The following is a 13,744-nucleotide window of genomic DNA, read 5'->3' as shown; positions in this document are numbered from 1 at the left end:
GCCGCCGCGCAGCGCCTCGCCGCGGCCGCCGCCGCCGCGGGCAGCACCGCCGCCTACCAGGGCGGCGAGGGCGGAGGTGGGTGGGTGTCCAGGCTCGTCGACCCCGCGTCCCGCCTCATCGCGGGCGGCGCCTCGCGGCTCTTCTCCACGGTGTTCCGCAAGCGCCTCGCCCCCGCCCTCGCCCCCGCTCCGGCTCCCGCTGCGCTCGAGCTCCCCGCGTCCGCGACCCCCGGTGAGCGTAAGCTTCCTCCTGCCCGCTTCCCCGTAGATTGGCGTTTGCTGCTCACGCGGTCCGTGGCCGCGGGCTCGAGCTAGGGTTTCGGGCCCGCTCCCAGCGCATGCTAGGGTTTAGCTCAGATTGCCAACCACCTGCTTCAGATTTCGGTGATTTCGACCCTAGTAGCTCTATTGCTGCCTTGCTGACACGCATCACCGATTCCAGGAGGAAAATCGGTGTTTACTGGTGCCTTCCAGTTTTTTTCACCTCATTATTATTATTATTGTTATTATATTTAAAGTACTAGTCTGTACCAGTGCGGATGTGTCATGACATTAGTACTTGCATGGCTGTGCGCTCCGAATAGTTACACACTTCCGGGATAAACAAGTTGTCCTGGGCATAACAGCTGCTGTTTTTAAGCTGCTTAGGTTGGATCGCGTCAGTTTTCCTATAGTGGAGAAGACCACATGTGCGCAGCAACAATTTCAGGAGGAAAATAGGTGTTTACCGGGGCTGCCTTCCAATGTTTTCCACCTCATTATTATGTTTATTCAAGTACTAGTCTGGATCGACTTGGCATCCATTTTTTTGCTAGCTAACTGAAGCTCTACTTATCATTGCATTGTCGAGCTTAGCTTGTTAAGCTGCAGTCTTACTCATCCGATGACCGTTTCATGTGTGCAGGTAGAGATGCTGAGCCTAGCCAAGATTTGCCTCAGCCAACACACGTTGTAAGTACCAGTCATGGCACGTTCTGTTCATGTTCACCCCCTGTTGTTTCTGACTAGGGTCTGTTTGAAATGCTTCATGCAGGGTTTAACTCCAGCAGGTGCAATGGCAAAAGGGAAGGACCCTGTCGGTACGTCGGGTGACAAGGCATTGTCCGAAGTAGAGCATTTGCTAATGCGGAAAACATTCACGAGGTAAAGTATATGCTTCTTCTCCTTGAACTTCCGGTGTTCTGCTAGCTATTTTTCTCTTGTAAAGTATCAAAACATGTTGATTGGTAGTTGCTCATGGCGAAATCTCAACTTGCTTGAGCCAACAATATATCAATCCAAGCTATTTCTCTTTTATCTGTTTGAGCATTTTCTTTGTTTCTCGTTTCATTATTTTGGGTTGAGCTGCTGGGGCTATTTCCACCTGATACCCTCTGCAACGTTATCTATTTTTTCCCACTGCTTTTGAACCTGTTCATGACGATGAGATTCTTCTGCGCAGGGTTGAGTTTGATCGTCTCACAGACTTACTGCGTGCAAGAACTGTAGAGCCTGACTTGGCTGCACAAGGGGAACACCATGTGGATAAGACCGAAACAAGAACCCGAATTGATGGAACAGGAGGCTCCACATCTCATGGGATGGCTGTAGATCAGTCTCCGCCTGCTAATGTAAGGAGTTATTTTTCTCATGCAATTTCCTTTTATGTTAGCTGTAAGTCCACAAACATAGGTTAATGGATAAATTTACATCGAGGCTGTAGCATGAACATAAGTGTACTATTGTTAATAGAGATTTGTTACAATGTTGTCTCAGTGATTTATAAGGCCAGGTTAGGGATGATGATTCTCACTTGAATTTGTTAGGTCAAACTTAACTCATGAAAGTTGACAACATGCTTTGGATTAGTACATTAATTTGACATCTGAATCTGTTTCAGTTGTTCAAATTGAGCTATCACGTGTCCTCTCTTAGACTTCCATTATCACGATACGACCTCTTTTGATTCACTTATATACAATATTAGGTGCGCAAATTTGCAGTTCCCCAGTTCACAGATTTTATCTGCGCTTCAAACAAAGCAGCGTGGATTTTACCTTTTAGTTTTCTTGATTTTCCCTGTCTAACACAATACACCTTGTAACTAATTCTTCAGTGTGCAATTTAAGCAAGCATAGCTTTACTTCCGTTGATATCGGTTAGAGTTTTAGTTGGCTGTTTAATTGTATTCATATTTGGTTTGCAGGTTCCGATTCGTGGTGTTACTTCCCCTGCGGATCTTGCAAAACAATATATGAGCTCCCGTTATTTGAAAGAACCCCAACCCAGCAGTTCGCGGAGTCAACTATTTCCTGGTAACAAAGCGGAAGCAGGCAACACTGGTTATTACAGGGCTTCAGGAGCACCACTTGTTCAGGAGCTGAAAGAATTTAACAATGAAAACCCTAGACTTCCTATGAATGGCTATATGTCTTCAGGATTACGTGGGCGTTCAGCAATATGTAGAATGTCCCGCTCTCCATATTTTAAGGTACTTCTATTTACTGCACATCATTCCCTCTCCCTCTCCATAGTTACATTTCATACATGTTCCACCTGTCATATTCTTGGCTTTGTATGGTGCATGAATTTTCTCCCAGTTCAGTTGAATGATTTACTCAACTGCAAATTGTGGAAATTGTTGGCACTGAATTTCTTTTTTTATGCTAAGCAGGGTCCAAGCTCTTACAGTGATATGAATGCTTCGCCATTTTCATCATCCCACACACGAACCCCAAGTTTGGCTGGTGACGGCAGGAAGGTAATTGGTTAAGGATTTATATATACTAAGCTACGTACTGCAGTAATATATTCTTGTAGATGTTATATATTTAGTTTGTCAAGCATGCAGTTTGTTGAAAATCCCTTGAATCATCGCGCAGATTATGCTTGACACCATGTAACAATCTACTCTTTTGACATTTTCATGTATGGATGTATTGTTGCATATCCTAACATTTATTAGGTAAAAAGTAGTAGGTCATCCTGTTTGATTGAAACTAGTGTAGTATTGTGACAATGACCAATTTAGACTATATAAATTTAACATCAGTGAGGAATGTTCTCCATCAGATTTTACATGTCCTGGACTATATATGCCAGAGCTTAAATTATCAGTCTTCCTAACAGGTGTTGAAACGAAGAGCCGACTTCGAGAGTGAACTTGGATCTGTGGGCCCCATACGCAGAATTCGCCAGAAGTCGAATATGATGTCTCATTCTAAAGATGCCAAAGCGAGTCCGTGGGGAAACTTCCCTCCTAGCCGTACAATTGGTTCAAACTTTGCTGAAGGCAGTTCACCTCATCAGGAATCTCCTAGTTCAAAAAGGCTATTGCTTGAGACTGGCCAATCTCTGCGAACTGTAGAAAAACAGAGATATAGCGAAGATGGAAAATCTTCGAGTGATAATGTTCCTCCTGTCCCACGTCAACCAAACAAGATGGCTGAGAAGATATTTGAGCAACTTAACATAATAGCTCCGTCACCAAAAGACAAACAATCTGGGCAACGATCTGTTGCTGGGAGTCCAAGTAAATCCATGTCAAAACTACCTGTTTGGCAAGACAATGGGCCAAAGGGTGTAAGTGACCCCAGTAGTTCCCGTCAATTTCAAGATCTGGATGGGGATCGCCCCAATGATTCAGATCTGAATGGTTCCACATTGAACAAGGACAAGCTGAAGAAAGATGGATCATCAAAAGTTCCTTCCAACATGTTTCAGGATTCAGTCAACAAAGAAATCAAGTCTGATCATGTTGCTACGTTTAATAAGCCTGCCATTTCGTGTAATTCAGTTTCTGCTACTACATCACGGAAGCCAGGCTTTAAAATGGCTGTTTTTGAGGTATGGCAGAAAGATCAACTCTATGGTTTTCAGTGCAAACTAGTCATATGTGCACTTATGAGTTATGACCTGACATTATGTTTACAATTTCTGTTTTATAGGATTTATATGAGCTTGATGATGACCAGGAGGCCCCTGTCCAATCAAAGAATTCGGTTATTGGGACAGAGGTGAAGACAACTGAGCAGAAGTTTAACTCGAAGATAAATGAGCGGAAAGTTCAACTTAATAAATCTGAGCAGAAAGTGGAATCAACCTTTTCAAAGGAGAATGCTATCAGTTCTTCAGTTAGTGAGCAGCCTAGAACATCCACATCAAAAGATGTCTCTTCATCAGGCTTGTTTTCGTCCAGTAATCCTGAAAAGAAGGACACCTCTCATGTTCCTGCAAATAACAACATTGGTTTTACATTTCCACATGTACCTCCTGGGGACAATACTGAGGCTACTGGTTCAGCAGTTCCACTTGCTTCAAATAAAGATAATAAACAGACCAGTGCTTCACCCTTTATGTTTGGCGCGAAGCCGTCCAGTACATCAGATCTGGAAACATCGACAACTGCTGGTGTAAAAACCGAAGGAAGACTTGGGGAGAGGTGATCCTCTTGGCAACCTTATTTTTTTCCAGTTTTCCTTAAGCACCCATGTCATTACTTAATTGCATGCTCATCTTTTTGGAGGATAACAAAAAAAAATCCATTATGCTAGCAGAATCCATTATATATTGGTTATTCACTTGAGAAGCTCCTATATATATTGGCTATTCACTTGAGAAGCTCCTTTATATTGGTTTTTATTCACTTTAGAAGCTCTTTTCTATGGTAATTTCTCATAAAAATAATATAGTTATAGTAATGGCTGAAGGGCCTGCACCAAATTCAGCATGTACTTGTAGTGAAAAGTTTGTCTTGGAGTTGTGTAAGATATTGCAGCTATCCTGGGATTTGTATAGTGGAATGGAGTTTTATACTGTGGGATTTGTAGGACTTAGTAAGGGTATATTTTGAAAAAGAAGTGTGTCCTTAGTCATGTTCAGTTATTATGGGCTAAGATATCAGAATTAATGTTTATTTATTTTGTTTGGTGGGTGGACTCTTATATACACAACCTATTTTTAATCCGTGAGATGTATTTTTTTTTACTCCCTCCGTCCATAAAAGGATGTTTCAACTTTGTCAAAATTTGGATGGATCTGTACCTATTTAGTATCTAGATACTACATCCAAATTTGTCCAAATTTGGGACACTCTTTTATGGACGGAGGGAGTAATAGCCAAGTGAAGAGCTTAAAACTGGACCCTCGTTATGTTTATTTATTTTGTTTGGTGGAGTATCTGCTAATGCATTGTGCTTTTTATGTTTCTAGTGTCACCAAGCCCACATCATTGGAGAACACTAATTTAGAGAGAAGGAACGGAAGGGAAAGAGCAGGAGATGTCCATAAATCACCTGACAAGGTGTTACCTACAACTTCACCAACATCGACTCCACCTCTCCATTTTGCTTCTGCTGCATCTACACCAAGCCTGAGCAATGGCTTGTCGCATGCATCACCACCAAAGCTATCAAATGTCACACCCACTGATAAACCTGCTGTTAGCCCAGCTCCGTCCACAAACATTGCCAGCTTTGCTGTATCCAGTAGCAGTCCACCTATTTCATCACCAGTTCCTGCATTTCCAACTTTCAAATTTGGCTCCAGCACTTCAGCAGTAGCAGCAGCTAAATCAGAGAGCACATCTACAGAGACAAAGCCAGCTAGCACTTCATTCTTCGGTACTGTGGGCACTTCAACTGAAGGCAAATCTGTAGCCCCAGAACCAGCCAGCAAGACATCATCAAATCTGAATAGTGCATTCAATTTCTCATCAAATGTCACAACCTTTTCGAGTTCTCCACTCACATCCTCTTCTACTTTCTCGAGCACTGCAACATTTTCGTCTTCTCCTGTTCCGTCTTCAGGTGTTGGAATTGCGTCAACTAATTCTGCACCATCTACTACAATGGCAACTACACCTGGTGTCCAGTCTGCTTCAGCACCAGCGTTTGCATTCTCGAGCTCAGGAAACAGCATGTTTGGGTTCAGCTCTCCAGCTCAATCTACTGGTCTGAGCACAACTGTTGGTGGCAGTACTTCTCAAGCATCTGCTGCTAGCACGATCTTTGGTAGCAAGCTGCCACAGCCACAGGGCACAATGTCACAGAGTTCGGCCACACAGTTTAGTTCTTCATTCCCGACTGTGGCTACCGGAGCGGCAGCTTCATCATCTGGTCTAGGTACTGTGTCTTTTGGAGCGGCGGGGGCATCCTCATCAGGTCCAGGAAGTGTTTCTGTTGGGGTAGCAGCTTCCTCATTTAGCCCTGGTCTCTTCTCGTTTGGAGCAGGGATTCCGTCATCTGGTCCTGGGACCGTGGGGTCTTTTGGAGCGGCACCTTCCTCATCTGGACCTGGGACTGTGTCTTTAGGGGCGACAACTTCCTCTTCTGGGCCTGTGTTTGGTAATTCACCATTTGGATCTGGAGCTGCATTTTCAGCAGGTAGCTCTTCTGCAGCCTCGTCCTTAACAGCGGCAAGTACAAGTATGTTCAGCAGCAGCACCACGGCTTCATCGCCCGCTGCTTTCAGCAACCCATTTGGTTCAACTCCGTCCCCTCCCAGCACGTTTACATTTGGCCAAACAGCATCTTCAGGGGGTGCCTTTTCATTTGGAGCGAAGTCAGCGCCAGCTTTCTCATCCCCAAGTCCTCAAGTTTATTCATTTACCTCGGGAAGCATGAATTCATCCACACCGCAGCCTGTATTTGGGGCGACAAATGCCAACACGGGCTTCGGAACGGGTTCTCCTGGAAATGATCAGATGAACATGGAAGACAGCATGGCAGATGACACCAATCAAGCAGCGCCACCGCAAGCGTCTGCACCGGTATTTGGCTCTTCGATATTTGGGCAGCCAGGAAATTCACCCGCTGCTCCAGTATTCGGGCAGCCAGGAAGTTCACCCGCTGCTCCGGTATTTGGTGCTCCAGCTGCCCAGCAGCCTGCCGGAGTTTTTCAGTTTGGCGGTCAGCAAGGCTCGGTGCAGCAGCAGAACCCGTCCTTCGCACCTGCTGGTGGTAGCCTGGAGTTTCAGGGTGGGAACTTCTCGTTGGGCAGCACGGGTGGTGGTGACAAGTCGGGCAGGCGGATCATCAAGGCCAAAAGGACACAAAGGAAGAAATAAGCTTCTCTGTTCAGTTGTGCATTGCATGGTGGGTAGTTTGGATGGGGCGCTGTTTGGGAACATATTCTGCTTCTCATCTGGATTGGAACCTGCAGAGACGGAAGATGATTGGTAGGGTCATACAAGTTTTCCAGCATCGAAGCTGTTCCCACTCGGTATATCTCAATGGAGGCTGGGATTCACACCTCAAGGTCAGTGTAGAGTAGCCACTCATATTATTTTCTACTTGGTCAGAAGGCTGAAAGTCTGCGTCGGCATGTTGTAGTATGCTTGTGCTCTTGGGGTGTAAAATAGGACAGAGAGTTGTATGTCGAGGTGTAATTTTGTCTCCTTTCCTTCCCCTGCCGTCCACTTTTTGTTTGATTATTTGAGTCCGATATATCTGTCTGGTAGTCAGAATTGTACTGTTGTATTATTCTTTTTTGTTTCACACTGAACAACATGCTAAGGACTCTACTATAGTTTAGAATCACCTGAAGCTTCCGGGATGTTTCTGCTTTCTCTATAGTACGCGGCAAGGTGTGCGATTGTTTACTGTATCCGTGCGAGTTGTCTCGCCAGTCTGTGTTATCTCGATGAAGAAAGTGATTGATCTTTTGCCATCCATCTGCTTGACCTGTTCTACGGAGAAAAAGGAAGCAGCCAATCACGCATCAGGCGACATGCGTTGAATTTCTAATCACACGTAGGCCACAGTCGTGTAAAGGAGATCGTAAGGAAAATGAGGTTCTACTGGGACGTTACCGGCCAACCTGCTAGAGAGAGAGATGGCGATGCGGTTTTGGACTTGGGCGACAGCGGCAGAGCCCAAAGCGCGGCACGACCTGGTCTTCTTGTCTTGCCAACAAGGAAGATGGAATTGACGCGCTTTGGCCCCCGATCGCGGTTTAGGCACTCCGCCGAGGACGAAGCCCGGAAACAAAAATGTCACGAGAAAACAAACAATTTTTCTTGCCAACTCGTCCCCACTTCGCGCCCTCTTCTTCCCCTTCCCCGTGCCGTCCGGTGCGGTGCCATGTCCAGATCTCAGATAAGTAGAAGCAGACACAGCTCGCTAATCATTGCCGCTTCTTCCTCCTCTTCTTAACTCCGAGGCTGCAACCATCTCCTCCTCCTCGTGGATTTCTTTTCTTATTTCTTGTGTTGTATACACACATACCTCCCGTCACGTACTGCTACTAGGCTAGGAGTAGTACTTTTTGTTTGGTCTACGCCTTCGTCTTGGATACCACGATCCATGCTTCCTTGTCCCCTTCCCCTCACCCTCTCCCACATCAATACACCATCGGTTACCACCGGCGGCTTCATCGTCGGGGCTGCTCGTCGACGGTTTTGTCTGTTCACGTCTGGATTCTTGGTCCTGCTCCTCGCCCGCCCTTGATCAATTTGGCTTCTTCTTGCTCTCATTTGCATTCCTCTTTGACCGCTTCTTTCCTTGGCCCCGCCTGCTGCCGGCTGAGCACGAGGGGCCACCAACCATCCTCACCGTGTTCATTGAACAACCTCTTCTCTACTTTGTTTGTTGGCCGGTCCGTTACTAAAAGGCAAAGCGCGATCCTTGATGCGTAGAAGCGTTAGATTATGGCATTCCGTGTCGCAGCTTGAGTTCGCCAACGATGGCAGCGTTGACTTCAACGCATCGTCGATCCTGCTAGCTTCCCGCGATCCAGCTGATCTCCTGCCGTTTGGAAGGTGATCGTTGCCGGTTGGAAAGTACAATTTCCTTCTCTGCCGCGTTAAGCTCCCTTGAGCGAAGGAATATACGTCCGCTGCGGCGCAGAGGATCACGAGGGCCTTCGTGCTGCTTCTTGGATCCGTGCCGGGTACTGTCCCGTCCCGGCGATCTATAAAGATTCGAGCTCTCTCCGTCTTGTCTGCTTCGATCACGAGCAGCAGCGGCAGCAGCAAGCGATGGGCAACACGTGCGTTGGCCCCAGCATGGGCAAGAACGGCTTCTTCCACTCCGTCTCCACCGCGCTCTGGCGGGCGCGCCCCGAGGGCGACGCGCTGCCGCCCGCCGGCACCGCTAATGGCGTCGCGGACCAGGCACCACCGCCCACGGACGTGCCTCTCACCGTCCACAGCATACGCAAGGCGCCCGAGCCGGTCAAGATCGCCTCCACCACCACCACCACCAAGGCTGCAGAGCCGGCACCCAAGCCCGCCTCCTCGGCCGCGGCGGAGCAAGAGGCCAAGTCGTCCTCGGCGGAGTACAGCTCCAACGACTCCACCTCCAACTCCGGTGACGCCGCCCGCCCACCGGCAGCGCACCGTCCCAAGGTACCCCCGGTGAAGCGCGTCTCCAGCGCGGGGCTCCTCGTGGGCTCGGTGCTCAAGCGCAAGACGGAGAGCGTCAAGGAGAAGTACAGCCTGGGGCGCCGCCTCGGGCAGGGCCAGTTCGGCACCACCTACCTGTGCGTCGAGCGGTCCAGCGGCAAGGAGTACGCCTGCAAGTCCATCCTCAAGCGCAAGCTGGTCACCGACGACGACGTGGAGGACGTGCGGCGGGAGATCCAGATAATGTACCACCTGGCGGGCCACCCCAGCGTCATCTCCATCAAGGGCGCCTACGAGGACGCCGTCGCCGTGCACCTCGTCATGGAGCTCTGCGCCGGCGGCGAGCTCTTCGACAGGATCGTGCAGAAGGGGCATTATACCGAGAGGAAGGCGGCCGAGCTCGCCAGGGTCATCGTCGGCGTCGTCGAGGTCTGCCACTCCATGGGGGTCATGCACCGGGATCTCAAGCCCGAGAACTTCTTGTTTGTTGACCAGACGGAGGAGGCCGCGCTCAAGACCATCGACTTTGGCCTCTCCGTATTCTTCAGGCCTGGTGAGTTTCTTGTTAGTAATCCGTGCAACCACGGTTTTATGCATATTAACTACTGGTTCATCTATGTTGAAAATATCTCATGCCATTTGGGTTGATTTATTTATTTGTCCTAATAAGAAAAGCAATGTTCTTCATTCAAGAAATTGCATTGCAGCTAGAGGGGCAAGCGATGTTATTTGGCATTTTGCTACCATGATTCTGTGTTGCTTCTGTTCCTTGATTTGATCCATAATTCAGTTACATGCGCACATCCCATCCTGATTGATTGATGTGACCCCACACGCGCTTCAAAATGACAAAACTTACCATATCAGAATTGAGCAATGCAGTGTGCTCTAATGTTTTATGTACCAAAAACTGCAATGCAATGTGGCACTTGGCACCAAATATAGTTCAAACAATTCAGCAACATTATTTCCTGAAAATTTCCGTCATTGCACTGTAACCACATACAGTTTGATTAAATATTGGAATTGGCTGTGGGATATGGTAATTGTCAGCAAGTAGGAGTTCCAACCACCAACATTGCTTTCCTGAATTTGTTTTGGCCGTTGAACTGTAACCATTAGCAGCTTGGTTGCACATCTTTGTCATCCTGCAGTCTGCATCACATCCAAAAGATAGCAAACCATTGTAATCTATACTAATGTGGATGTTATTCCAGGTCAAATATTCACTGACGTTGTCGGAAGCCCTTACTATGTCGCACCGGAAGTCCTGAAGAAGAAATACGGCCCGGAGGCTGACGTGTGGAGCGCCGGTGTGATCATCTACATCCTCTTGTGCGGTGTGCCGCCATTCTGGGCAGGTGAGCATTTTGTCAAAATTTGAGTTCTTTGACACAACACTGTACATGTTCCCTGCCAAATGTACTTCTAGAGACCAGTTGTTCTGATTATACAACATCTGCTTTTGCGAATCAGAGAACGAGCAGGGTATATTCGAAGAGGTTTTACATGGGAAACTTGACTTCCAGTCAGATCCATGGCCAAGCATCTCTGAAGGTGCCAAAGATCTCGTGAGGAGAATGCTTCTCAGGGACCCCAAGAAGAGATTGACCGCGCACGAAGTTTTGCGTAAGTCACTGAATTTCCCCTCACATTGCCAGATAAATTTAAGTAGTTCACAGACAATGAATGATCTTTTGTGAATTGCATTGCTTAGAATTCTAGTTATCATCATTGTTTCAGGGCATCCATGGGTGCAGGTTGGTGGTTTGGCTCCTGACAAGCCCCTGGATTCGGCCGTTCTATCCCGAATGAAGCAATTCTCGGCCATGAACAAGCTGAAAAAGATGGCTCTCAGGGTAAGCAACAGCTGTCTTTCTTGTGTGTCTGTTTCTCCCTCTAAATTGTCATCTTCCCTTTGCACTCATCCAGCAAGCTATACTGCCATCTGGAGCTTTGTCTACATATGGCAATGCCAATTGCTTGTCCTGACACGCATGTATGTATCTGTTCCAGGTGATTGCCGAGAACTTGTCCGAGGACGAGATCGCCGGCCTGAAGGAAATGTTCAAGATGATAGACTCAGACAACAGCGGCCAAATCACGTATGAAGAACTCAAGGTCGGTCTGAAGAAGGTGGGGGCCAACCTCCAGGAGTCCGAGATCTACGCGCTCATGAAAGCCGTAAGTCACTGAATAACCAAGATTCAAAATCTTATCTGAACAATGTCGTGCGTGGGTGTCTGACGATATGAGACGATGGAACGATTGGCAGGCTGACGTTGACAACAGCGGTACGATCGACTACGGCGAGTTCATCGCGGCGACACTGCACCTGAACAAGGTGGAGCGGGAGGACCACCTGTTCGCGGCGTTCCAGTACTTCGACAAGGACGGCAGCGGCTACATCACCCCCGACGAGCTGCAGCTCGCCTGCGAGGAGTTCGGCCTCGGCGACGACTCGGTTCACCTCGACGACATGATCAGAGAAGTCGACCAGGACAACGTACGCCATGAACCTTATTCTTTTCTTCTTCAGGATGCGCTTGTCAAATCTCGAAATGCTTAGCGACTGAAACTCTGACGAACGTTTTGGTTTTGATTTCGACAGGACGGTCGGATAGACTACAACGAGTTCGTGGCGATGATGCAGAAGCCCACGCTGGGGCTGCCCAAGAAGTCCGGGGCCGGGCTGCAGAACAGTTTCAGCATCGGGTTCAGGGAGGCGTTGAGAATTTCTTGATTCTTGAAGGAGGAGCTAGGTAGTGCGTGCTTCTTCTGTTCTTCTTGTACTCGGTCGGACACTAATTTGTGCTCGTCCAAGACGGTTCTTGTAGAGAAATTGTGACTTTGTGGGGGCGATCTGCATTTCGTAGCGATGAAATGAATGGCAGCTCCTGGCTGGCGAGTAGCGGAGGATCGGGACGTGTGTGTAGAGGCAAGGCAGGCAGGCAGGCAGACATGGTCATTATTTGTCACTCCTGGATGGGTTCAATTGTGTATTACTAATAAACCACAGAAAGATTTTTTACCTCCTTGTATACAGTACAGTTAGCAGTATAGTAGTATGCTACTCTTTTTTTTTTTTTCGTTAGAGCATCTCTCCGTTAGGAGTAAAATCTCACTCAAAAAGACTTTTTGATGAGGAGAGAGAAATATTTGTTTGTGTATTAAATCCACTCCTAATCTTTTTGTTTGTGTTAAAAATACAACCATTTAATGCCTCCAAATAAGAACAGATATTTGGTGCACATGGGCACCAGTGATCTCGTTTTTTAAAAAATTAAGAAAATCATATTTTTGAGTTTCAAAAAATTCTGGAAAAAAATCCGCACATAGTCAATGATGTATCCCACAAACGTGCAAAAAATCAATTTCAAATACTTAATATTTTGAGCTACGCAAAAATGATAAAATTGTAGATCTGATTAGTCATTTTCAAATCTTCAAAATATATCAGATTTTGTCATTTTTATCTAGCTCAAAATAAAAAGAATTTCGGATTGGGATTTTTCACGATTGTGGAATGTATCAATGACAATCTTCAGAATTATTTTCATGATTTTTATAACTGTAAAAATATTTTTATATTTTTCTTAACATAGCGAGAGCACTGGAGCTCGGGAGCTAACAACACTTTTCGTCCAAATAAGCCGAACATTGTAATTATAAACGCGACTAAGGCAATGTACTATGTGGCGCCGGTTCATTGTGAAGCGTTGTCAGAGTTTGAATCGATCTCCAATTTTTACTATGTGTAGAACTGTACCAAAGTCTACCAATGGGGTCCATCTTAGATAAAGTAAGATTCTTTAACTCCTTTTCTTATATTTTGGCTTGGACGGACCTGCCATTTTCTGCCCATGCATGTTCACATCAGTAGAAACACCATTGTTTAGTTATAATGAACCGAACCAAAAAGTTGAGTCGTTTTTCTTGCCAGACAGGATGAGTCGATGCTCTGCTATGTATCGAACCGATTCAAAATCCAAAATGAATCGCTTTTAACACACAGTGGATGGTCTAAGATAACAATAGCACTGGATGAATATGTAGGCATATTTCAATCTCATAGGGCATTTTTTTCTTCATCTTAAACTTGCATCTATCTTGGTCATGTGGTCATGGATGATATCTGCTACATGGAACTCTATTTTGCATATTTTTCTGATCTTCAATTTTGTCCAAATCTTCTTCACTACTTCCCTCGTCTTCCGGATTGCGTTGTGAGTTAGTTTGAACATTCATTCGACCTTTTTATCCATTGTAAAGTTCAAACCTTCCAAGATAGACATTTTTAGCCTCAATGCAATGCTTCCACTCGATTTTCACATAGAAACCAATAAATTACAAAAATAAAATTGAATGAGCTTAATTTCACAAAAATCCTAAACATTCAAACCCTAGAAATCATACATCATC

At 46.3% G+C, this 13,744-nt stretch overlaps 1 protein-coding gene across 1 annotated transcript; it reads left to right on the top strand.

The window, feature by feature from the left end:
- Positions 1 to 1,033: 1,033 nt before the first annotated feature.
- Positions 1,034 to 12,497, top strand: LOC124697641 (nuclear pore complex protein NUP1-like; the record flags this gene model as incomplete). Its single annotated transcript, XM_047230199.1, is given in 16 exon segments — positions 1,034 to 1,143; positions 1,442 to 1,610; positions 2,186 to 2,470; positions 2,654 to 2,740; positions 3,109 to 3,825; positions 3,927 to 4,420; positions 5,191 to 7,042; positions 7,141 to 7,236; positions 8,646 to 8,737; positions 8,785 to 9,875; positions 10,540 to 10,683; positions 10,799 to 10,951; positions 11,066 to 11,181; positions 11,339 to 11,506; positions 11,598 to 11,828; positions 11,934 to 12,497. Coding segments are annotated over 16 exon segments (5,916 nt in total). The 3' UTR covers positions 12,066 to 12,497.
- Between the last annotated feature and the right edge of the window lie 1,247 nt (positions 12,498 to 13,744).

Source organism: Lolium rigidum, chromosome 3, assembly GCF_022539505.1.
Source record: "Lolium rigidum isolate FL_2022 chromosome 3, APGP_CSIRO_Lrig_0.1, whole genome shotgun sequence".
Taxonomy (NCBI): domain Eukaryota; kingdom Viridiplantae; phylum Streptophyta; class Magnoliopsida; order Poales; family Poaceae; genus Lolium; species Lolium rigidum.
The sequence above is the reverse complement of the archived record's forward strand: the minus strand, read 5'-3'. Positions and strand labels throughout refer to the sequence as shown.